This window comes from Podarcis vaucheri (assembly GCF_965113315.1).
Source record: "Podarcis vaucheri genome assembly, chromosome: 1".
In the NCBI taxonomy this organism is placed as follows: Eukaryota; Metazoa; Chordata; class Lepidosauria; order Squamata; family Lacertidae; genus Podarcis; species Podarcis vaucheri.
Window position 1 is genome coordinate 74868336 of NC_138759.1, and position 23306 is coordinate 74891641.

The window sequence follows — 23306 nt, forward strand, 5'->3', positions numbered from 1 at the left end:
TGGTGTAGTGGTGAAGAGCGGTGGACTCATAATCTGGTGAACCGGGTTCGCGTCTCCGCTCCTCCACATGCAGCTGCTGGGTGACCTTGGGCCAGTCACGCTTCTCTGAAGTCTCTCAGCCCCACTCACCTCACAGAGTGTTTGTTGTGGGGAAGGGAGGGAAAGGAGAATGTCAGCCGCTTTGAGACTCCTTCGAGTAGTGATAAAGCGGGATATCAAATCCAAACTTTTTTTTCCGGGGGAAACATCTTCTTCACATCCCCTCCCCCCAAATATTTAATGAACAAACTTTGTGAAAAACTGGTGCCCACAGTCCACAGCCTCTATATCTCTATTCTCTATCCTGGCCATTTTAAATTCTGGCCAATCCTCAGAGAAGTCTTACCTCATGTGCCACAAGTGACCAACATTCCCATTAATACAGTGGTGCCTCGCAAGACGAAAAGAATCCGTTCTGTGATTCTCTTCGTCTAGCGGTTTTTTCGTCCTGCGAAGCAAGCCCATTGACGGATTAGCAGATTAGCGCTATTAGTGCTATTAGCGGCTTTTAGCGGCTTATCTGCTGCTCGGATCAGCTGATAAGCGGCTTAGCGGCTTAGAAAAAGGGGGGGAGGGAAAAAAACCAGCAGGAACTCGCAAGACATTGTCGTCTTGCGAAGCAAGCCCATAGGAGATTAGTTTTGCGAAGCACCTCCAAAATGGAAAACTCTTTCGTCTAGCGAGTTTTCTGTCTTGCGAGGCATTCGTCTTGCGGGGCACCACTGTACTGGGTAGGTTGAATAAGCTGGTACGTTTGGTTCTTGTTCTTGTTTTTATTATGTACTTTGTGGTTTTACTCTGTATATTATGCTATGAACCGCCCTGAGATCTTCAAATGAAGGGCGGTATAATAATAATAATGCATAAAATCTTTCCCGTGGCTGCTTCAGACTTTTACTTATGAGTAATACATGCCAGTTCAAAAGATTTATGTGCTCTTCTTTCCTCTTACATTTCTGAAACTCAACACAGTAATAATAGTAATAATAGTAATTATTATTATTATTATTATTATTATTATTATTATTATTATTTTATCATTTATACCCACCCAGCCACTCTTAGCCACTAATTAAGACATTAACTACTGCTCTGACCAAATCTGAAGATTCCCTCTCCCCCATATAAACACATATTCCACTTAGAACTGTCATCCTTAGACTCAGAAGTGTCATAGAAGGGACACATTTTCAGCTGCAGCACTCTCAGGATCCTTGAAAGCTACTGGACAGTATTTTAAGCATCCGATTGGCTGTATACCTTGCTAACAGTAAGGTCACTTTGCCACTCCCCTTTTAAAAATGCCAACTTTTGATATTGTGCTAAGTAAAACACAAATGCAGTTCCACACAAAAACTCCTCTCGTGGAGAAATTCAAACCCTCAATCTACCCAGTTCTGCTTCTCCAGCCTCCATCACTGGGGAATCCCCATTACTGATAGGGAAGCTCTACTGGAAAGGAGTGCCCCACTGTACCCACCCGAATGGTGGGTGGAAGCAGTGCCAGATTTACGTATAAGCTAAACAAGCTATAGCTTAGGGCCCCACTCTCTTGAGGGCCCCAAAAAATTAAGGGGGGGACTGGATGTACATTTCCAAAATATAAGATAAAAACCAAATAAAATAAAACCTACATACAGCAACAGTGTTTTGTGTTGTGTGGGCTCCTATGATGTAAAATGATGTAAATAATGCTAGCTTTTTGTTATGTGCAAATGGCTTTAGATACCTATTAGGTCCATAAATTACCATATAGCATATATTCAACACAAAAAACAGCAACAATTTGTTGACAAAAGACAGCTGGACATCTAAAGGGCCCCATTACCTTCAGTAGCTTGGGGCCTCATCAAACCTAAATCCGGCCCTGGGTGTAAGCTACCACCATCAATAGCCAGCAGAAAACACCAAAACAGAGCACAACTCTGTGTGCAGAGCAAGGCTCTGTGTGTGGATCCTGTGCCGACCCTGCTGCCATCACACGATGAAAACTGCTCCCACCTGAGAGTTGGTATCATTCCATCAAGTTCTGCCACAGCTGGCCAGGGATTAGGATTCCAGCCTTAATACTGAATGGAGTAGCATTGCATATTTTACCCCACTGCTTTGAGCAACAGTCCAGTCACTTCTGGCATTTACAAAATAAATGTATAGGTCACTGAAAAGCGACCTTTTACCACTTGGATCAAGATACTTGGGGAGTTGTGGCAATATAAGCAATTCAATTTCCCTTGAGATGACGTGACAGATGAGTTGTCCTGCTGGGTTTGACAGATTGCCATATCTGGAAGAAGCTTTCCTCCAGGTAAGACTAGCAGTGACTGCAGCAGTTGCTTTTCCACTGCAGCATGGAGACTTGAGAGCTATCTCAAGCTAGCCAACACTTATAATGCATTCCAGGTACTTTTCTGTTTTTCTTTGAAAAACAGAACCACAGCCCAGGTTTTGTAACCATTTGTAACCCCTTTCATTCCTTCTATTTTTATCGTACTTTGTTGTTCCGAACAAACTCAGTAATGATTACAGTGAACTGGAGCGTACTGTAGGTTCAAAGGCCTTACTTATCCACAGGCCACTGATTCTTTTGTATATACCAGCCTAGAGAATCCCATATATACTTCCACTCCTTTGGACTTCTGTTGACTTCAGACTTTTGAATGTCAGAGCAAAGAGCAGAATATAGCACTTCCATTTTCAAATAAATACTTCCTAAGAGAAACTTGGTGCGATGTCCTGGGCAGACCCAGCCCAATGAGGACAAGTATTTGGAAGTATTTGGAAGTTTATTTCTTTTCTGGCAAAGCACTTGGCTACATCAGTTCTGAAGGTGCAAAAGTTGTACACACACCCTGCTAACCAGCTGCCTAGGTGATCTACCTCTACAGTCCTGCGCTCAGTGGTGAAGCTACCTGCTCCAACACCGGGAGTGGCGTACATCCGGGGGCGCGGCTGGCACACGTCCCAGGGGGCATGGCACGCGTCGGGGCGTGCACAGCAAGCGGCAAGCATTCCTGGGGCAGGCGTGATGTCACCCCCGAAAGATGGCACCCAAGGTGACTGCCCCCCTCCCACCTTCATCCGTCAGTCCCTGTGCTCTGACCCAGACAGTTGGGGCAACAGCGTGACCATGCCCCTTCCAGCTTACTTAAACCCCTTTGTCTGACACAGTACGTGCAAGCACCCTATAACTCCTGAGTGGCAGCTCCAGTTGCTCCTGTCACTTTAAGCGCCCCCCCCCCCCGTGTAGAGACAGTGGAGGGGTGGACAGGAGAGATTCCAGAGGCATAGCTATCTCTGGGACTGATGCAACGTCTTCTGCTTCTAAGACTCCCTGCAACTCTTCTCCCGTCTCCTCCACCCCTACCCCATCTCAGGCTGCCTGGTCTTTCCCCCTTGACTGTCCTTGGCCACCAACTCGGCATCTGCCTCACAAATTGCTGGCCTCTTCCCCTGGATCATTCTCCTGCTCCCCTGCCTGAACATCCCCCGCTCCTCCTCAGACTCCTGCCGGTCCCTGACATGCAGTCTGTAAAAAGACTTTTATTTTTAGAGCATTATAATCCAGCTGAATTTTCTGTGCCAAATTGTAATGACAGAAGTAGGAGACCAAAGGAGGATGCGGAGAGGCTCATAAAAACCTCATTCTCTGATGGGAAAATCAAAGTGATGTTAATTAACATCAGAGTTACCCTCTGGAATAAAATAATAATTGGGACACAAAAAGGAACACTTAATGTTCGAAGAAACCAGCGAATATAAAATGAAAGACCAATTACAACATGTGAGGGTCCAATTAGGTTTTTGTTTTGTTTTTTTCAGAAGGGTAGCAATGTTACTGGGGGGGGGGAGAGAGAAAGTCTTGTGGTATCCTAAAGATTAATTCTTTTGTCAACTAGAGTCCTCTTCGTCAGATACATGAAGTGTTATCCTGAGTTAGTGGGTAGTGAGCATCTGCTTTACAGAAAAGTTCCCAAATTGAAGTCTGTGCACCACCAGTGGTCCATGAGATCCACTCAGGTGATCCATGGTTTACCTGTGGATGAAAACTGAAGTAGATATTCATATTAATTCTTAACTGTACTTTTATTACTTTTTGATTTCTTCTCTTACTTCACTAGATGAGCCCGAGTTCTATGTAGGTATGCACTGCCAGGCGATTACATTTGCAGGTAGAAGCTTGTGCAATTAGGATTTTAAATGGCATGGGGAGCCACCACACATAGAGCAGGCTTCCCACTTCGAGAGTTTCCTCTCCATGAAGACCAATGAGGCCAGGGCCAGGGAATGCAGCTCTTCCTCTTCATCACATGATTGTAATTAGGTGCAAGAAGTATGCAAATGAGTCTCCAGTGTTATAAGAGGGGGAGAAAAAACTATCCCTCTTCTCCACACTACGCCTAATTATATAAACCTCCATCAATAATCTACTCGGTTCAGGGTGGGGGTGGGTTAGGGAGAAGTGTTACATAATAGGCCAACGCACAAAAAGCTTAATCAGTCATGTTCCAGCTCCTCAGCAACTTCCATCAAAAGCTGAAAAACTGAACTGACATCTGAGTGACACTAAGACCATCATTCCACTCACAAATGACAGGCACCACAAGATTTTGCTACAGGGGGAAAGCACATTGGTACATCTGTCTCATCTGTCTCTTATAACTAGCTGGTAATGGTATCCCGTCGCTGTCAAAACACTGACAAATAGGGTGTGGTAGTGAAGAGGAACCAGAGGGCACTGGACATTTTTGAATGCAAGCTTGTCAACTGCATGTTGCTGGCTTATTTTATCACGGCTTATATCCACAAAGATATATTTGTGGGTATCTGGTCTGTGATGGCTAACTGAGAAAACTCTCCAAAGAAGGCACAAGTTGTGGCACTTAATATTCCCTGCCCTCATCTGAAAGGAGGCTAGGGCATTTCACTGAACACAGAATTTCTGCTGAGTCAATGCCTGCACATTGTCAGAACTGTAAAGCACACATTATTTTTTATTTTAAAAAAAGGTAAATAATGACAGGCAGCTATTTTAACTTCCCCTAAAATTTTCTACCACAAAGCAAAACTGGTACAGGATGTCATGCTTACACCAACACCTACATATATATCTTTACACAACACTCCTGGGATCCCTTCTCCTACTACTGTAGAGGTTTTATATTCTTGGTCTGGGGGTGGTGGGAAGAACTATATTTTGAGAAGTGTTGAAGCAGCATGAGCTCAAAAAAGTTTATTCCAAGAGGATAGGTGATATGAGTAGAGCAGAAATATAAAGATGTTAATCTTTAGACTATATTAAATAACATGAATAAATTAAAGTGTGTGCTTTTCATTGAGTTATATAAATACAGTGGTACCTCGGGTTACATACGCTTCAGGTTACAGACTCTGCTAACCCAGAAATAGTACCTCGGGTTAACAACTTTGCTTCAGGATGAGAACAGAAATCGTTCTCCGGCGGCGCAGTGGCAGCAGGAGGCCCCATTAGCTAAAGTGGTGCTTCAGGTTAAGAACAGTTTCAGGTTAAGAACGGACCTCCGGAACAAATTAAGTAGGTTCAGGTTAAGAACAGACCTCCGGAACAAATTAAGTACTTAACCCGAGGTACCACTGTAGAGATTTAGCAAAGGAGCACATTCTTGTTTCCTATTCCCCCTGCAGTATGAACTACTATGTAACAATTTTATTGTCTGGTAATATAGAGGATTGTCTATCTGATACATTTTTGCAAGATGTACATCTGTAATGAGTTTAAAATAGCTAAATCAAGCAGAATTTTTAGAGTTCTGAAATAAAAATCAGAAAATTAAATATTGGCATTTAATAGATAATAGAAAGATAATTCTGTTGGCAGCTGGAAAATTACATTACAGAAATGGAGAACAAAACATACATATATATATATATATATATATATATATATATATATATATATATATATATATATGCTTTCGTAGATTTTCACGGGTACAGGAATGCAGGTTTTGGTGTCTTCGGGTGTCTTCCCGTGTAAGAGTCGGGGTGTCTGTGCGACGTTTCGACGAGGTCTCACTCGTCATCTTCAGGCTGGTGCTTTCGGCTTCTTGTTACTGGAACAGAAACGTCGCACAGACACCCCGACTCTTACACGGGAAGACACCCGAAGACACCAAAACCTGCATATATATATATATATATATATATATATATATATATATATATATGGAAAACTGCCCAAAATAGGCAAAAAACTCATTAAAATGAATGCATTGAAATCTGTTCATTTTATATTTGTGTATTTCATAAACATATAAGCAAATAGGACATGACTTTATATAAAATGCATAAGAGGGAAAGCCCAGTGCACCAGGCAAATAATATTAGGACCAAATTGGGGAGGGAGGACTCACCTTAACAAAAACAATCTTAAGGCAATGACAGGTGAATTTCCCTGCACAAACATACTCACATAAGGAAAAAGTGTACCCATGTGCACTGCTTCTTTGTTTTACCAAGTGTGTATATGTTTCAAAGCCACAGTACCCATCAGATTTCATAGATGTGCATATGTAGCAATAGAGAAAACCAAATTTCATTTATGAAAATATAGACAGGTTGTATAAGCATATCATATGTAAAGTAGCGGTCAACTAAGTATAGAGAAAATTAAGTAGGGTGGCACATGGTTATAAGGGTCCTATTAGAACTGTCTCAGCCCTGTAATGAAAGCCACATAATAAAAGTTAGTAAGATGCAAAATGAGACATTTGTTGTTGTTGTTTAGTCGTTTAGTCGTGTCCGACTCTTCGTGACCCCATGGACCAGAGCACGCCAGGCACTCCTATCTTCCACTGCCTCCCGCAGTTTGGTCAGACTCATGTTTGTAGCTTCGAGAACGCTGTCTAACCATCTTGTCCTCTGTCGTCCCCTTCTTCTTGTGCCCTCAATCTTTCCCAACATCAGGGTCTTTTCCAGGGAGTCTTCTCTTCTCATGAGGTGGCCAAAGTATTGGAGCCTCAGCTTCAGGATCTGTCCTTCCAGTGAGCACTCAGGGCTGATTTCCTTAAGAATGGATACGTTTGATCTTCTTGCAGTCCATGGGACTCTCAACAGTCTCCTCCAGCACCATAATTAGAATTGGTCAATTTCAGTTTCTTCAGCACCAGTGGTTGGTGCATAAACTTGGATTACTGTGATGTTAAAAGGTCTGCCTTGGATTCGTATCGAGATCATTAGTACAGCTTTTGCCACTCTTTTGTTGACTATGAGGGCCACTCCATTTTTTTTACGGGATTCTTGCCCACAGTAGTAGATATGATGGTCATCCGAACTGAATTCACCCATTCCCATCCATTTTAGTTCACTGATGCCCAGGATGTCAATATTTATTCTTGCCATCTCATTTTTTACCACATCCAACTTACCAAGGTTCATGGTTCTTACATTCCAGGTTCCTATGCAATATTTTTCTTTACAGCATTGGACATTCCTTTCGCTTCCAGGCATATCTGCAACTGAGCGTCGTTTCGGCTTTGGCCCAGCCGCTTCATCAGCTCTGAATCTACTTGTACTTGTCCTCCGCTCTTCCTCAGTAGCATGTTGGACGCCTTCCGACCTGAGGGGCTCATCTTCCAGCGCCATAACTTTTCTATGCCTGTTGTCTTTGTCCATGGAGTTTTCTTGGCAGGGATACTGGAGTGGCTTGCCGGTTCCTGCTCCAGGTGGATCACGTTTGGTCAAAACTCTCCACTATGACCTGTCCATCTTGGGTGGCCCTGCATGGCATAGCTCATAGCTTCTCTGAGTTATTCAAGCCCCTTAGCCACAGCAAGGCAGTGATCCATGAAGGGGAAAATGAGACATAGTCCCCTAAAATTTTGAGCAAGTTATATAGCACAAAGCTATCAATGGCTCTTAAGCGTGATGACTATTTTCTACCCTCCACTGCTGGAGGCAGTATGCTTCTGAATACCAGTTTCTAGAAACTGCAGGAGGGGAGAGTGTTGCTGCACTCATGTCCTGCTTGCAGGCTTCCCACTGCCATCTGGCTGGCCACAGAAAGAACAGGATGCTGGGGCTAGATAGTCCTTCGACCTGATCTGAGCAATCTCTTATGTTCTTATTCTATCATCTTTCAAAAACCTACAGAACGAGTCAAAGATTTATCACTCACGGAACAGCCCAAAAGCCCTGAATAGATTGCCAATCATAACCCCTTATTAAAGGTAAAGGTAAAGGTACCCCTGCCCATACGGGCCAGTCTTGACAGACTCTAGGGTTGTGTGCCCATCTCACTCAAGAGGCCGGGGGCCAGCGCTGTCCGGAGACACTTCCGGGTCACGTGGCCAGCGTGACATCGCTGCTCTGGCGAGCCAGAGCCGCACACGGAAACGCCGTTTACCTTCCCGCTAGTAAGCGGTCCCTATTTATCTACTTGCACCCGGGGGTGCTTTCGAACTGCTAGGTTGGCAGGCGCTGGGACCGAACAACGGGAGCGCACCCCGCCGCGGGGATTCAAACCGCCGACCTTTCGATCAGCAAGCCCTAGGCGCTGAGGCTTTTACCCACAGCGCCACCCGCGTCCCATATTAGGTTCCCGCAAACTCCATTCTCTGGGTCTGAGTCACTGAATAGACCCGTGTCCTTCACTCTCTCACCTCTAAGGGACAGGCCCATTTCCCGTAGCCGAAAGATACCGTGATAGCTTCCAACACCAGCAAACAGCAATGTGATGGGAAGAGGACAGCATGTTCCAAGCATCTTGAAATACTCATTAAATAAGTGTCTCTGACTTAACCTATATAAAACTTCAGATTAAATTACTCTGATGGTCTGCTCCCAGGCTTATTCTATGATTCACTGAAATGCACAGATTTGAACTGCTGGTGGTTGTTGTATTAGCAGGACTTACAGGCATTTAGGAAGGCGGAAACCACCAAGGCTAATCTTGTTACTGAGTTCCCCTCTACTAGCTCCCATTAGCTTCCCATTGAAAATCTAGATTGGTTCCAATATAAAGGCCCTTCACAAATGATGTGTTTCCTATAGGGGAATAACTCTAGTATAACAAAAATAGCAACAACCCTGTACACACTATGCATTTATGCTATTGTGTGTTTTCCCCTTGGCTTTTTTCAAGAGAGGGATGTTTTTGGTTCATCTCAGCATTTTATTTCCAAAGCAGAGGAGCCAATATATAGTTGGGTTCCATGTTTGCATTTTACCCGGGAATCCCATAAAAATAAAACTGACTCAACAGAAGAGTTTAAAAATACCAGAAATACCAGACCAATGGCTATGCTTGCTGAGGCTGATGGGAGTTGAAACCCAACTGTGTCTAGAAGGCCAAAGGTTCTCCACCTCTAGGCTAAATGATTTCTCCTACTTTTTTTAGTTATATACTAAGTAAATAAGCGTACAATTAAATGAGGGCACCTATGGTATCTGGGGTGGAGAGAGGATAATTAACTGCAAAACTAGCCTGGAAATGAGGATGAATCCAAGCCTTTTTGCCAGGACTTCTTTTTTCATTTCGTTCCTTGGAGCTAGCCAGCATAAATGTTGCTCATTTCACATCTGTCATATTTGTCTAAATTGTGCTGTGATCAGATCAGCCTGACACCTCTTATATATGTACCGATTTGTGCTCAGCTAGTTGCATTCCGTTAATTTACTCGGCATTTAGATATTCCACCTATTAACTCTTGCTTTTTGATCAGTTTGCATTTGCCTGTGCTCACTGTAGCTTTTAACAGCTCTACTATTGTCTCAATCAGCTTACATCCTAGTTAACACTGTATAATTGTAGAAGGACTTCTGAACCCTGGATCTTGAATGGCTGTCCCTGCCCCTGTCTAAAAACTCACATTAGCAAGGAAATAATACACAGTGATTAGAGACAAATTTCTATGGCCAACTCACATAAATGCTAGAATGAATAAATAATCGATGGTTGTTAGGAAGAATCCCTGCTAGGTGCCCTTTTACAACCTATGGATGTGATTAGGAGTGCAATGAGAAAAGAGAGAGTTCTGTTAACATGCCTCCATGCTGGTCTTCCAGGAAGCTCTTACAATGCAGACCCAGTTGAAGCAGAATTTATCATGTATAATAGATAAAAGTAATAGAATGGCATGCTGCGCTTTCTTGCTGTACACTAATGCTCTGTGCTATGCTAAAAGATCCCCCCAACTATTAGAGCAGTATGAAAAAGAAACAGAGAATTTATGATTATCTCCTAGTGACAGTCTTCCAAGTCCCCAGGGTTCGCACGTCAGACGCATGATCACGTCCCTTGCTTTACAAGGCTGCCACGGACATCTAAATAACACTGTCAGGATCGCAGAGAGCTCTGTCCATCAGGCAGTTCGAGCCTTGCATCCCAATTGGTGCTCACTCTGCCATGGAAATATGCCTTTCATAATCTGTTAGGAGTGTTTCTTGGGCTGATGCTTTTCACCATAACATAGCTAGAACTCTAGAACTTAATTGAGAAGAAATTGACCTTGTGGGTTCAATGGGCCAAAGATTCCTTTACCTTCCTTTAAAGAAAGAAAACAAAGATTTGCTGCGTTGGAGTGGTATTTTCTCGTCTTATAATTGTTTTTAACAACAACAATGTAACAACTGATACTAATAATATTTCATATGCAATTGCTTGCACCACTGTGCAAATAGAAGAGACTTCTGCTCATGGGGGTATCATAAAGCCACTCTGGAAAGTCCCCTCATCCCTTAAAAGCAATTTCCCAGTGGGATGAGGGATGGAAGAAAGGTAGGAAAGTTGGCCACACATTAACATGGAAACCAAATCTTATGAAGAATTGTTGAGAGAGTTGGGTATGTTTAGCCTTGTAAAGAGGAGATTGAGAGGAGATATGATAGTCATCTTAAAATTTCAAAAGGGCTGTCACACAGAAGATGGAGCAAGCCTGTTTTCTCCTGCTCCAGAGGGTAGGGCCCAAACCAATGGTTTCATTGAAAGAATGAAGATTCTTGTAAGGAAGAACTTTCTGCTAGTAAGAGCTGTTCGACAGTGGAACAGACTCCCTCAGGAAGTGATGGACTCTCTTTCCTTGGAGTTTTTTAAGTAGGATGCCCATCTGTCATGGATGCTTTAGTTGAGATTCCTGCATTGCAGGGGGTTGGGCTAGGAGACTCCACTATTCTATGATTCTATGTCTTCCAGGTCCTAAAGCCTACTATTCTAGCCGCCAGGTCAAGCTGGCTGTGTACTAGATTCTAGTAACTGGAAGATGTTCACCCATTGCATGATTTAAGATTTTGCATAGTACAAAGAACTAATGCACTACATTCCTAAACATATGATATATGATCTATATTGTGGTGCAGTAGGAGTTTAGTAGGAGCTTATATTTGTAATGCCTATGGCAATGATTGGCTGAACTGCCCTGACATCAGAGAGCCAAGGCAGGCAGAAGGGCTTTGGTCTTCCATTTGTTGAACTGCTCAGTTCTTAGGGAGAGGCAGTGCATGAAAAGGGGACTAGGAGGCAAAAGGAGTATTGGCTTAGGAAGTAGGAGTGGTGGGCTTATAAAAACAGCAAGGCAAGGGAAACTGGTTGGAGCAGCTTAGCAAATGAGGATTCAACAATGGGAAGTGATGCAGAGGAATGAGAGCAATTGAGGAAAAGCAAGATCAGGAAAACTGAAAGAGGGCAGAGGAAAGCTACACAAGGCCAGGCGCTACAGAGATGAGAAAGCTTTTTTTTTTTATTTAAGATAATAAGTCACATTTTTGGCTGTAGGCCAAACAAAAATTGTAAATGCATAGAATTTTCCTCCTTATACTAAAATGCAGATTAGTTCATAAAGTTAGATTTCTTATTATCTGCTTGACAGTGAATGTTCCCCTGTCAAAATAAAAGATATTCGCCTGATTTTTGATGTCAGGTGCTGGGCAGCTGGGCATGGTTTGGGGGAAATGGCCTGGCAGACCAAATTAGGACCCCTGCCAGGCCTAATTAGCCCCAGGGGCCGGAGGTTCCACATGACTGTGGCATAGAATAGATGAGGAGCAGCCAGCTTGTTCAGTATTGAGGGTTGCACAAAAATATGCCATGAAAGAAATAATAATAATGCTAATTTTCGTATTTGAGATCCATGCAGTTAACGTAATTTATCTTGTCTGTAATTTTCCAAACTTTCAAAGTATTAATAGAAAAAACAACCAAATGGAAGTCTTGAAACTGCTTACGCTTTTTTTAAAAAACGACTTTGCCTCTAGATCCCCTCCCACTTCAAATTTCTCCTGCCCCTAGCATTTTCAGTTTGCCAAGCATCTTCTTGAAGGTTACATCTGCAATCGATAAGTTTATGGGGAGTTAAGAGGCAGCAGCAGAATCTGCAGCCTCTTTTTAAATAAATCCTTGACTGAAGGTCAATGAGAATTTTGATGCAAACTTCACTTAAGTCAGCATTTCACCAACAATTCACATTTTTCCCATTTCAGGTTATGTACATTATGTACACTGCTCATGTCCTTTGCCACAATTTCCACGTTGATCACAGTATACCGTATATGATAAGTCTGGCACGCAATACATTCTTGGTTCTGCTCTAACTGGAAATGAATTGTTCAAAGCATTTGATAATGGAAGCTACTTACCAACTATTGCTAGATTGTGCTCCGAGCCACATGCAATCTGCAAAAGAAATGGGAACATAATGGTAAAGAGATGAGCTAGGCAACAAAGTTTATTGCTATCAGTGTAATTTGCACTGTCCGATTCTAAATCCAAATAAAATGGTGATGAAAAGAAAATCTGTGTCATTATATTTGGAGAATAACAGATTGCTTCCGTCATTTGATATGCATCATTTATAGTCTTCAGAGTCCTAACAAGGAGGTTTCAACTTGCCTCATTGTAATCAGGGGCATCACTTCAGGTTTTAACAGAGACAAACAGTTTCCAAAGGGGTGGCAATTCAGCAAGATTCAAAATCCCACTTGTGGATGTATTCCAAGTGAAACTGGAAGGAAGTGGTGTATTTTAAAAGTATGTTTTAATTACTTTTGTTATTATACTTCATAATAATTATAGTGATCTTCTCAACACAAGGCAAACGCTTTAAAAAAAAACCACCCAAAAATAAATTTGTGCTTTTGGCATGCATTTCTAGTACAAAGGTCCATTTAATTTTTGAGCTGACCAGAGCTACAGATGTTCCTGAGGAATAATTACATGTGATCTGCAACACAGGGATGGGGTGGGAAGGCAACCTGCCAGATTGTATATCTTGTTTCTTAGAAGCAATATGGCACTACTCTTTTCCCCCCAAAGACCATTATAGCTGCCATTCATTTTATTAGTAATAAAAAATCTGCTCCTTCAAAGGTCAGAGAGCTCACCAGGGGAAAACAAAAGTGTGATCCACTAATTATATAGTAAGATATAACTGAGTCTGTCTTGATTTGACATGAGACCATTCCACTTTATTTTTCCCCTCTCACTTTGATCACTCCACATAAGGACAACATTAAAATAACAACATACCCATACAACATCAGAGCAGATAACGGGAACCGCCCGTTTCCCTCTCATGAAAAGGTCCCACCTCTACAAGATCCAAGTTGTGAAACAAAATTCCAACTTCTGCAAATGATGAGCCTATCATTACTAATTAAGAAAAAGAGCAGGTTGCATACATTCCCTTCATATTCAAGCCCAGAAAAACCACCAATGTATTCTGTAGAAAGGAGGGCTACGAGGGACATGTATTAGGACTTGCTAGAGGGACAACCTCTCACCCAAGCTGATACAAGTAAATTGCTTATTGAATACAGTGGTACCTCGGAAGTCAAACGGAATCTGTTCCGGAAGTCCGTTAGACTTCCAAAGCATTCGGAAACTAAGGTGTTGCTTCCGACTGGCTGCAAGAAGTTCCTGCAGCCAACTGGAAGCCGCGGAAGCCACGGAAGCCGTGTCGGATGTTCCGGTTCCAAAGAACATTCGCAAACTGCAACACTCACTTCTGGGTTTGCAGGATTCGGGAGCCAAAACATTCAACTCGCAAGGTGTTTCGGATCCAAGGTACAACTGTACTTTGGTCCAGGGCTCTACAGAAATCCAAATTACAACTGATTTTGATCTCATCTTCTAAGTAAATTGTTGCTTTAACTCTTGAACAACAACACAAGGGGGTGATCTGTATCAGGACTACGGCAGGAGACAAAATTTTAAAGCCAGTGTTACAATCTAGATCAGAAGGGAGACACTCCTCCAATTTCCTTTTTAAAGCCATTCACCAGTGGTCAATTCCTTCCATGGCAGGATTCAAGTGTTATGTATCTCTCTGTGGGGCAGATGCACAGGTTTGCATCTACACAGAAATAGGGAAAGCACTGTACAGAGTCAGAGAAACAGCAGAAGCCAGCCTCCTAAAGTCAAGCACTGGGGTGCAATGCTCATAAAGCTGCTTAGCTCAGAAGAATTCCAGCAACCTTCTGCTAGCTACTGAGATGGAAAACCTGAACTAATCAGAAACAAGTGGCATTAAATTGCAATCTGTGATTGTAAAAAGTGGCCCTTTAACTAGTTTGAGTGCCACAATCAAGAGTATTGATAAACAATAATTACCCCCAAGCAATCAAGCAATAAGTGCCGCAATCAAGACTATTGATAAATATAAATATCGAACAAGGAGATGAGATCTCCTACTTATATAGTCCAATGCTGACATCTTAAATGGAACAGATGCATCTCTAGTTCAAAAGCACAGAAGTGCGCGCGCACACACACATTTTTAATGGCAGCATCTGGAGAGGGCCCAAATGGGAACTGGGGTTCCAGTGGTTCCGGTACTACCTCAGGACCGAGTCCAGAAATTAGCACTTGGGAGAGTGCTTTTCAGTCCCATGGCAGTTGTGTTATGGGATGCCATGTTGCAGGGCACTATTTTATCTCCAATGCTATTTACCATATTTTTCACTCCATAAGGCGCACCTGGCCATAAGACGCACCTAGTTTTTAGAGGGGGAATGCAAGAAAAAAAAATATTTAAAGGGAGCGCTGAGCAGAGCCTGTATGCATCCCAGGCTCTGCTCAGTGCTCCCTTTCATGAGCTACGTGGAACGTGTGTGCAGCGCTTGAAGGCTTTTCCCCGAGGAGGGAAAAGTGCAGCCCGTCAGTGATTCCCTCCTAGGGGAAAAGCCCCCAAGAGCCACACACGCTCCGTGCGGCTCTTTAAAGGGAACTTTTGGGGGCTTTTCCGGGAGGTGGGGGAAGGGACTGATGGGATGAAGGCTCCCCCTGTCCTGAAGAGGCTTCGCACGGCTAAACCAGAAGCTAGAACAGCAAGAGGGAGCGCTGCACAGCACTCCCTCTCACTGTTCTGGGTTCTTGGGATAGCCGCGCGAAGCCTCCTCAGGGCTGGGGGGTGAAGGCTGCGCTCAAGAGGCTTTGCGTGGCTATCCCTGAAGCCAGAATAGCAAGAGGGATCGGTGCGCAGCAATCCCTCTTGCTGTTCTGGCTTCTGGGATAGCTGCGCAGCCTGCATTCGCTCCATAAGATGCACACACATTTCCCCATACTTTTTAAGAGGGAAAAGGTGTGTCTTATAGAGCTAAAAATACGGTAATATCTATATTAAGCTGCTGGGCGTGCTCGTTAGGAGTTTTGGGGCAAGTTGCCATTCAAACACTGATGTTACTCAGATCTGTTTTTTCACAACATTTGAATTGTGTGGCTTGAATCCTGGTAAAACAGAGGCTCTGTGGGTGGGTAATTCAAGAGATCATCTGCACTAGATGAAGCTCTGTACTCTCCCTGAAGGAGCAGATATATAGTCTGGGGGTGCTTCTGGAAACAGTTCTGTCACCAGAAGCCCAGGTAGCTTCAGTAACTAGACGTACCTTTTACCTCTTGTGCCTGGTACAATATTGCTGTGTTCATCCTCTGAGCCAAAGGTAAGACCCATGTTGGCTTTTGATGCAAAAGGCTAGAAAAAGTTGAACAATGGGCAGCTGATGCTCTGACTTAGGGCAGAAGGAGTAAAAATAGTCTCCTCTGTTTCTGTCCCTTCTTCTCCATTTCTGTCCAAAAGCATACTGGTCTGTTTTTATTGCTGCCATCATCTTCCACACAGTCAAAGTAATCTTTCTGAAGCGCATACTTATTCATCAGCTTGCTTAATCAGAAGCAATTGTATTTTCATTAAAACGAGGAACTGTAGCCCAAAGAATCACGCTCCCCAAAGGAGGCACAGCAATTCAGGTGCCTTAACAGTACAAGCCTATACATGTCTACTCAGATGCAAGCCTTCATGGGAATCACTTGCACATATTGGCCTGCAGGATTGATTTCAAGCAAAGGCTTGACTAACAGTGCAAGAAACCGTATCTTAGCCATGGCATTTGGCAAAGCTTCAGAAGGCACCTAACCATTTTGGAATCTGTGCTGTCCACTTGCGATGGCCAACCTTAAAAAGGATTCTTTACATTTCCACAGAAACAGGGGTGCTTTCCCTTTTTGCCCTGTCACCCCCTTTTCAACCCCTTTGTACATGCCCCATGGACCAGTTATCTTTAGAAGCACCTTCAGGGCATATGTGTGTCATTAGGGAAGTGTTGGAGTAATAAATAAGAATTCAATTTTTTAAATGGAACTCCTGAGTTATTTATGTCTCTTCAGGGACTTAGGTACCAGAAGGGGTATTACTAGCATCATAAATTTTAGATGTTTCCCTGCAGACTGTATGCTGCAGGATCTTTTGAATAATGAGTAGAACTTGAAGATCTCAACTTGGGAGTGGAGATGCAAGTTGCTAGTTCTCATAGTTATATAACTACGACAACCCCCTAGAGTCATAGAATCATAGAGTTGGAAGAGACCACAAGGGCCATCAAGTCCAGCCCCCTGCCAAGCAGGAAACACCATCAGAGCACTCCTGACATATGGTTGTCAAGCCTCTGCTTAAAGACCTCCAAAGTAGGAGACTCCACCACACTCCTTGGCAGCAAATTCCACTGTCGAACAGCTCTTACTGTCAGGAAGTTCTTCCTAATGTTTAGGTGGAATCTTCTTTCTTGTAGTTTGGATCCATTGCTCTGTGTCCGCTTCTCTGGAGCAGCAGAAAACAACCTTTCTCCCTCCTCTATGTGACATCCTTTTATATATTTGAACATGGCTATCATATCACCCCTTAACCTCCTCTTCTCCAGGCTAAACATGCCCAGCTCCCTTAGCCGTTCCTCATAAGGCGTCGTTTCCAGGCCTTTGACCATTTTGGTTGCCCTCCTCTGGACACGTTCCAGTTTGTCAATGTCCTTCTTGAACTGTGGTCCCCAGAACTGGACACAGTACTCCAGGTGAGGTCTGACCAGAGCAGAATACAGTGGCACTATTACTTCCCTCGATCTAGATGCTATACTCCTATTGATGCAGCCCAGAATTGCATTGGCTTTTGTAGCTGCCGCGTCACACTGTTGGCTCATGTCAAGTTTGTGGTCAACCAAGACTCCTAGATCCTTTTCACATGTACTGCTCTCAAGCCAGGTGTCACCCATCTTGTATTTGTGCCTCTCATTTTCCCTTTCATAATATGTGATCAGAAAGCAAAGGGGAAGAATTGCTAGTGGTCAAGCGTGAATATTTTTTCTTTACATGGATTAATGGGAGCAAAGGACAAAGGGAAAGGATTTGCAGTGCAGGAAATTATGTTTTTCCCCTCTGTCTCGGGCTCTACCTCACTGCCACACAGTTGGGCACAGAGTTGCTCTCTGCTACCATCCGACTCCCACCTGGCAAAGGGGAAAGGGTGCATCTCAGGTTCAATCTCCAGCTGGGAACAGGACTCCTGTCTAAAACCCCAGAGAATCACTGCCGGTCAGCATAGACAATATTATATATGTTCCACTTTGTGCATCTAATGAAGTGGGCTTTAGTCCACAAAAACTTCTACCATTTTTAAGGCACCACATAATTCTTCGTAGATTTTGCTGCAACAAACTAATACCAATACCCCTCTGTAAAAGTGTAGACAACAGTGAGCTAGAAGAATGTAGTGTTCAGCTCAGTCTAAGGCAGCTTCCTATGAGGTATCTTGGCATATGAACGATCTCCATTTTAGCCCTTATCCTCTGCCCCAGGCCACATCTTCATTACTAAGCTTCATGTCCTCCACAACTTCTGTATGTAAGTTATCTGTGAGAGAGATTTGGATTATGTCCACGGTTGGTAACCACACCAATTAAGTTCTACCTGTGCTTTAAAACGATGCTTATGCAGGAGTAGTAGTTGCACAAGTACATGGATCGGGATGTGCAATCAAACGTGGACCCCGTGGAAAGCAATGCAATGTAGTTAAACAGCATCAAAGCCTGGCTGCTTGTTTCAATTTGTGCTTCGAGTGCGCATTTATGTCTGAGGCTCAAGATCCAGCATGTTATGAGCAAAAGCCCAAAGTGGCCACTCATTCAAATGGATGGTCACCTGGAAGTAAGATCAAAGCATTCAATGGTGTTTACTTCCCAAGCAAATGTGTGAAAGGCTGCAGCCAAAGTACACCATTTTGTTATCTAAGGCACTAATTTCTGCACATTAGTGCCACATTTAATTAGGGTTAACAGGAGTTCAGAAAGGATCCACAAATTATAAATCCCCTGGAACATTTGGTGGTGCAGAACTCTTTGAGTGGATTCTGACAAACTAGTTGTGTTGGTGCAAGGATTTTCTGATTGTGCAAATGGACTTACCCTCCTTCTCTTCTCCCTGCACACCCTCTGTGCCCTTCCCAAATCTGCTCTGGGTGATTGGGGCCCCCCAATAACAAATTTAAGGGATATGCAGGGGTGCAAGGAAAGAGGCGAGGGAGGAGACGTTCTGTTGCACACCCAAAATTCATTGACACTAATAGAACTACTTCATTGGACACCACCATTTATTTTTTAATTTACATTTTCTTTTCCTTCAAAGAATACTTTGGAGCATCTCAGTAACTCTAAATCACATAATAAACATAAATTCATATTTCAAAGACGAAATATTTCCACCTTTATTGTGGCTCTTTCACCACAACCTCACCAAAGCACTTTACAAACAGCAGCTAATGATGTTTGCTTTGTTATAATCTGTCAGGGCAAGAGGAAGAAATCTGACATTCCTCTTGTTCATTAAAATACACTACCACCCTGCAGTCCTGCCCAGACATTATCTAGTAGTACCATATATGTTTTGTGGATCTAATAGAAATAAGTGCATTGTGTTTGTCTCCCTCAGTAAAAGTCAGCACCAAATTCAGGAGCCAAAGGAACAGAAGTCATTGGAATGGAGAATATCACCATATCAGTATCAAGAGAACACATGTACAATTTGTAAGTTACCAGAGTGGTAATCCCACCTCTCTGGGGCTGGATCCTGCAGGCTTCATTAACAATAAGCAAACAGATGGTGAAACCATATGGGATCATGTACCACCCCATATGCCAGGGTCCCCACCAGCACTGGCATTGGTAATATGTGAGATCTTAGCAATCCCATCATTTGTTTATCTAACAAGATTTGTATACCACTTCTTTTTTAAAAAAAACTCCACTAACCTTACATTGTTTACATAAAGTAATATAGGGTTTCATCCACCCCTGCCATTCCAGTCATATAACAGAACTTCCCTTTCTTCCCCTGAGGCCCGCACACCCTCAAGATCTGCTCCAGAGGGCTCTAGGACCCTCTCTAACATATTTTGGACACAGGCAAGGAGAGGGTGATGAAGTCCCATTGTATGAGCAGAATGCCACTCACAGCGCATTAGATACAACCCACAAAGTATTGTTTTACAACATGATTCAACTAGCTAAATGCTACTGGAGTGGAATCTGGGCACACAGCAGTGATAACTATGCCATCCCAGGTAATGTATGGACTAAGGTATATTTATTTATTCGTAGGCTTATTTGCACCACCCTTCGAAGAAATCCCTAGCATGACACACAACAAAATCAAAATGCATTAAGACGAGCCAACCAAATAAAAACAGCATACTAAAAATAATATTCTCAAAGCAGGTGTGATTCTGGGGAGAGCATTTGGTAATCACTGTGTTGGTATTTAAACACCTAAGAAGGTGTTTTCCTCTGTTACCACCCACCACACCTTGGTAGAGTCTCTACTGAAGATTTTACTGCCTGGAGAAACAGATGGGTAAACCTTTTGCAAACTGACTTTTAGAGGGAGGAATGGCACAGTTTCACAAAATGAATAGCATGCCCTAAAGATATATGTAATGCCCCAGGGCATCTATATGCAATGAAGATATTCCTTAATAATTTTGTTATACTAAATTACAATGTGCAAGAGAAAGCGGTCCTGTCCATTCTATTCTTCTCTAGTGCATAGCTTAAAAAATAAATAAATCGCAGTCTGATGAGTAGATCAGAATGTATTACAAACGTGAAGATGAATGACCACTCTTATTTTAATACATGGCTATAGTACCAATAAGAGAAAAGAGAAATTAAAAGATTATCTAATGATTATCTTATCAAAGTTTCCGATTTACATTTAGTCACAGGTATCTTAAAACCCCACTGCCAGTTCTTTTTTTGGCAACATAACCAGACAGGCCAGAAAAAGATTATATTCTCTCTGGGTTTAGAAGTCAAAAGGGAATGATAAGTAGTAACAGAGACTTGCAAATCAGTAAAAATCAACGCTTATGTAACACTGCATAATCATTCTTTTCTCCTGCTGCTCCCTCATGCATTTGATTAATGTATTGTACCATTGATTTGCACTGTTTGACATATCCCAGCTACATTTTGTATGCATAATTCCACAGATAAAGAAAAAGAAGTGAGAGTTTAATTAGAAAAACTGTCAGTTTTAAAGAATCAAAGATTTAAAACTTTCTGGATCACATCAGTCTTGATAAGCAGAAGGCAACTCACCAAAAACCCAAGTCACCTTCAAGCTAGCAACAGATCAAATTCACATTGCCAAGAACATATTTTTAATGATGTTAGTATATGTTTCAAGATTCATAAACTAATAGGGTATTTCAGGACAGTGGGATACTGAAAAGGTTTGCAAGTGGTTACAAAAGCTAATATAATTTATTCAGTTTACCGGGAAATTGGAAAATATCTATAAGATAAACAAAATATACTATTTAAATAATCACATGGTATCCAGAAAAGCAGTTCCGTTAGTACAAGGACTTCGGCTGTGCAATAGAATTACCCCTTGCTCTCCTCTCCCCACACATCCCTAAAACTGTTCTGGGTTTCCCCCAACTCTCAGGAGCAGCTTTTTGTGGGGGGTGTGGAAGGGAGAGGAGAAAGAAGGGAAGATCCATGGATCAAATGGAATTCCTTGCACTCACAGAACTACTTTACTGGATAGTTCCTATGGAATCAGATTATACATCAATATTTAGCAAATTATATATCTACTTAACCAAATGATGTGTATATCATACTCCTTTTACGCACATGCCACATTTCCTCTTCACCATATACTATGCTGTTTCATTAAGCCATTTCAGAACTACACCTTAATAATAAAGCATAGATGTGTGAACTCTCCTGGAGACCATTTATGGACTCCCATACTGCAGAAACTGCACAAAAATGCATTTCTGGTTTCAAGACCCAGTTTCAAGAACTGTGGCTTTGTATAAGAAAAAGCATCAGTAAAGACTGGCAAGCACAGGGGAGTTCTCATACTTCTCCAGGAAAAGTAGAAAGAAAAATTATAGAGTGGACTGTGCTTGTTATCTAGCACATTCTGTGGTAAGTGGGGAGGCTACTGTGCTCTCCTGTCATTCCCAATACTTTCTAGAAGATGCTGGCATTTTTCAAACTGGTTCAGTGGTCAGAGGATCCCACTAGAACTGCAGTGTTCAAGGTTCAAATCGCCACCCAGCCATAAAGTTTATATGGTGACTTTTGTGGGATGTGAAACACAAGAGCAGTCAATTACAACATTCCTAGAGTGTACATGTTCAGACATGGGGAGGGATGTTTGTCCAGCCAGCAGGTAAACTTCCTGTTTCCCTCTGAGCTGGGACAGACTTCCTCCGCATGTGACTAGAAGTGGGTGTGGCCTCACCTGTGCAGGTAATGATAAAAGCACAGGGCAGGGGCAGCCATCTCTCTCTTACCTCTCTTGCCTCTCTTCCATCGAACAAGCAACATCTACTAAGCTAAAGATGCCCTCTTGGCTCCCAGCCAGGAGAGGAGAAAGGGACTATCTTCTTATAAGATAGAATCCAAATATATATTACTTCACTAAGACTAAGTCTGCCTTCTGGGATCTGATGTGAACAGAATGTGAGTAAACTCTTTTTATACTTTTGTAAAGGACTGTGTCGTGTCTTCTATTTTAAGAGGGAATAAGGGGAAATTACCAGAGTGATTATTACAGAGGCTTAAGCAAGCCTGAGCAAACGCTGCCGTTGCAAACGTAAAGGGGAATATTTTACTCTGCTGATATTGGAAACTTGTTAACACAAGTTGGATAAGGATATAATCTCACAATATATCCTCTCCTACATCCCTGAACATTCCCACAACTTTGAGCATAGTCCCCAATCCAACCTATTTCATTGCCCTGTGCTGGAAGGAAGGAAGGAATAATAAAACTGAATGAAGAAAATTTTAAAAATGAACTACTAAGAGCGTCTTCTGCGTTTGTTTTAGTAATAAGGTCATCAAGGGAAGCCTGGAACATGTAATTCAATATTACATATGTTGGAGAGAGTCCACTGCTATTTCATTTTGCAAACAGGATGGCAGCAGCAAATCAATTCTATTCAAAGTACCACAAACTGGATCGTGCCAGAGGTGATGTATTTGGAACCAGAGACAGGATACTAGCAAAGATTGTTAAAGAACCTATCGACAAACTGTATGTGCTGTTCCCACAGACAATTAAATTGCTCAAGCTGCTTTTTCAGCACAAAGAACCTATGAAAATGCAGGCTGCAACCAGCTGTGATGAAGCTATCTCAAGTGCTGGCAAAGATGCTTCATTAATTTTCCAGGGATGTGAGAATAATGACAATCTTCCAGAAACATTACGGCCACTGATAGTTGTTGTTGTTGTTGCTTCCAGAATCCCAAAGCACATTTGTTTGCTGGGTTTTCTGGCATCCCAGATGAGTAAGAAACAGACCCTTAAGGAATCAACCTGATGCTGTCAAGTACCACACTGTGGCGAAAGGATTGTAATCAGGAGTTTGTTCATAGTTTTCATGAAGTGAAACTGTAACCTGTATTCAGAGTTGCTGTTCTGTTTGATACTCAGGGCAGAGAACAAATTCAGCTTCTCA

General features: G+C 42.5%; 1 protein-coding gene across 4 annotated transcripts in view; it reads right to left on the reverse strand.

Moving 5' to 3' along the window:
• SERGEF (secretion regulating guanine nucleotide exchange factor) overlaps nucleotides 1-23306 on the reverse strand; it is a 109770-nt gene that overhangs the window by 33797 nt on the left and 52667 nt on the right. For all 4 annotated transcript variants that reach the window (XM_082194592.1, XM_082194591.1, XM_082194593.1 and 1 more), the window contains exon 10: nucleotides 12646-12682. In XM_082194592.1, coding sequence (XP_082050718.1) covers nucleotides 12646-12682 — 37 coding nt within the window. The remainder of the gene's footprint in view (nucleotides 1-12645; nucleotides 12683-23306) is intronic.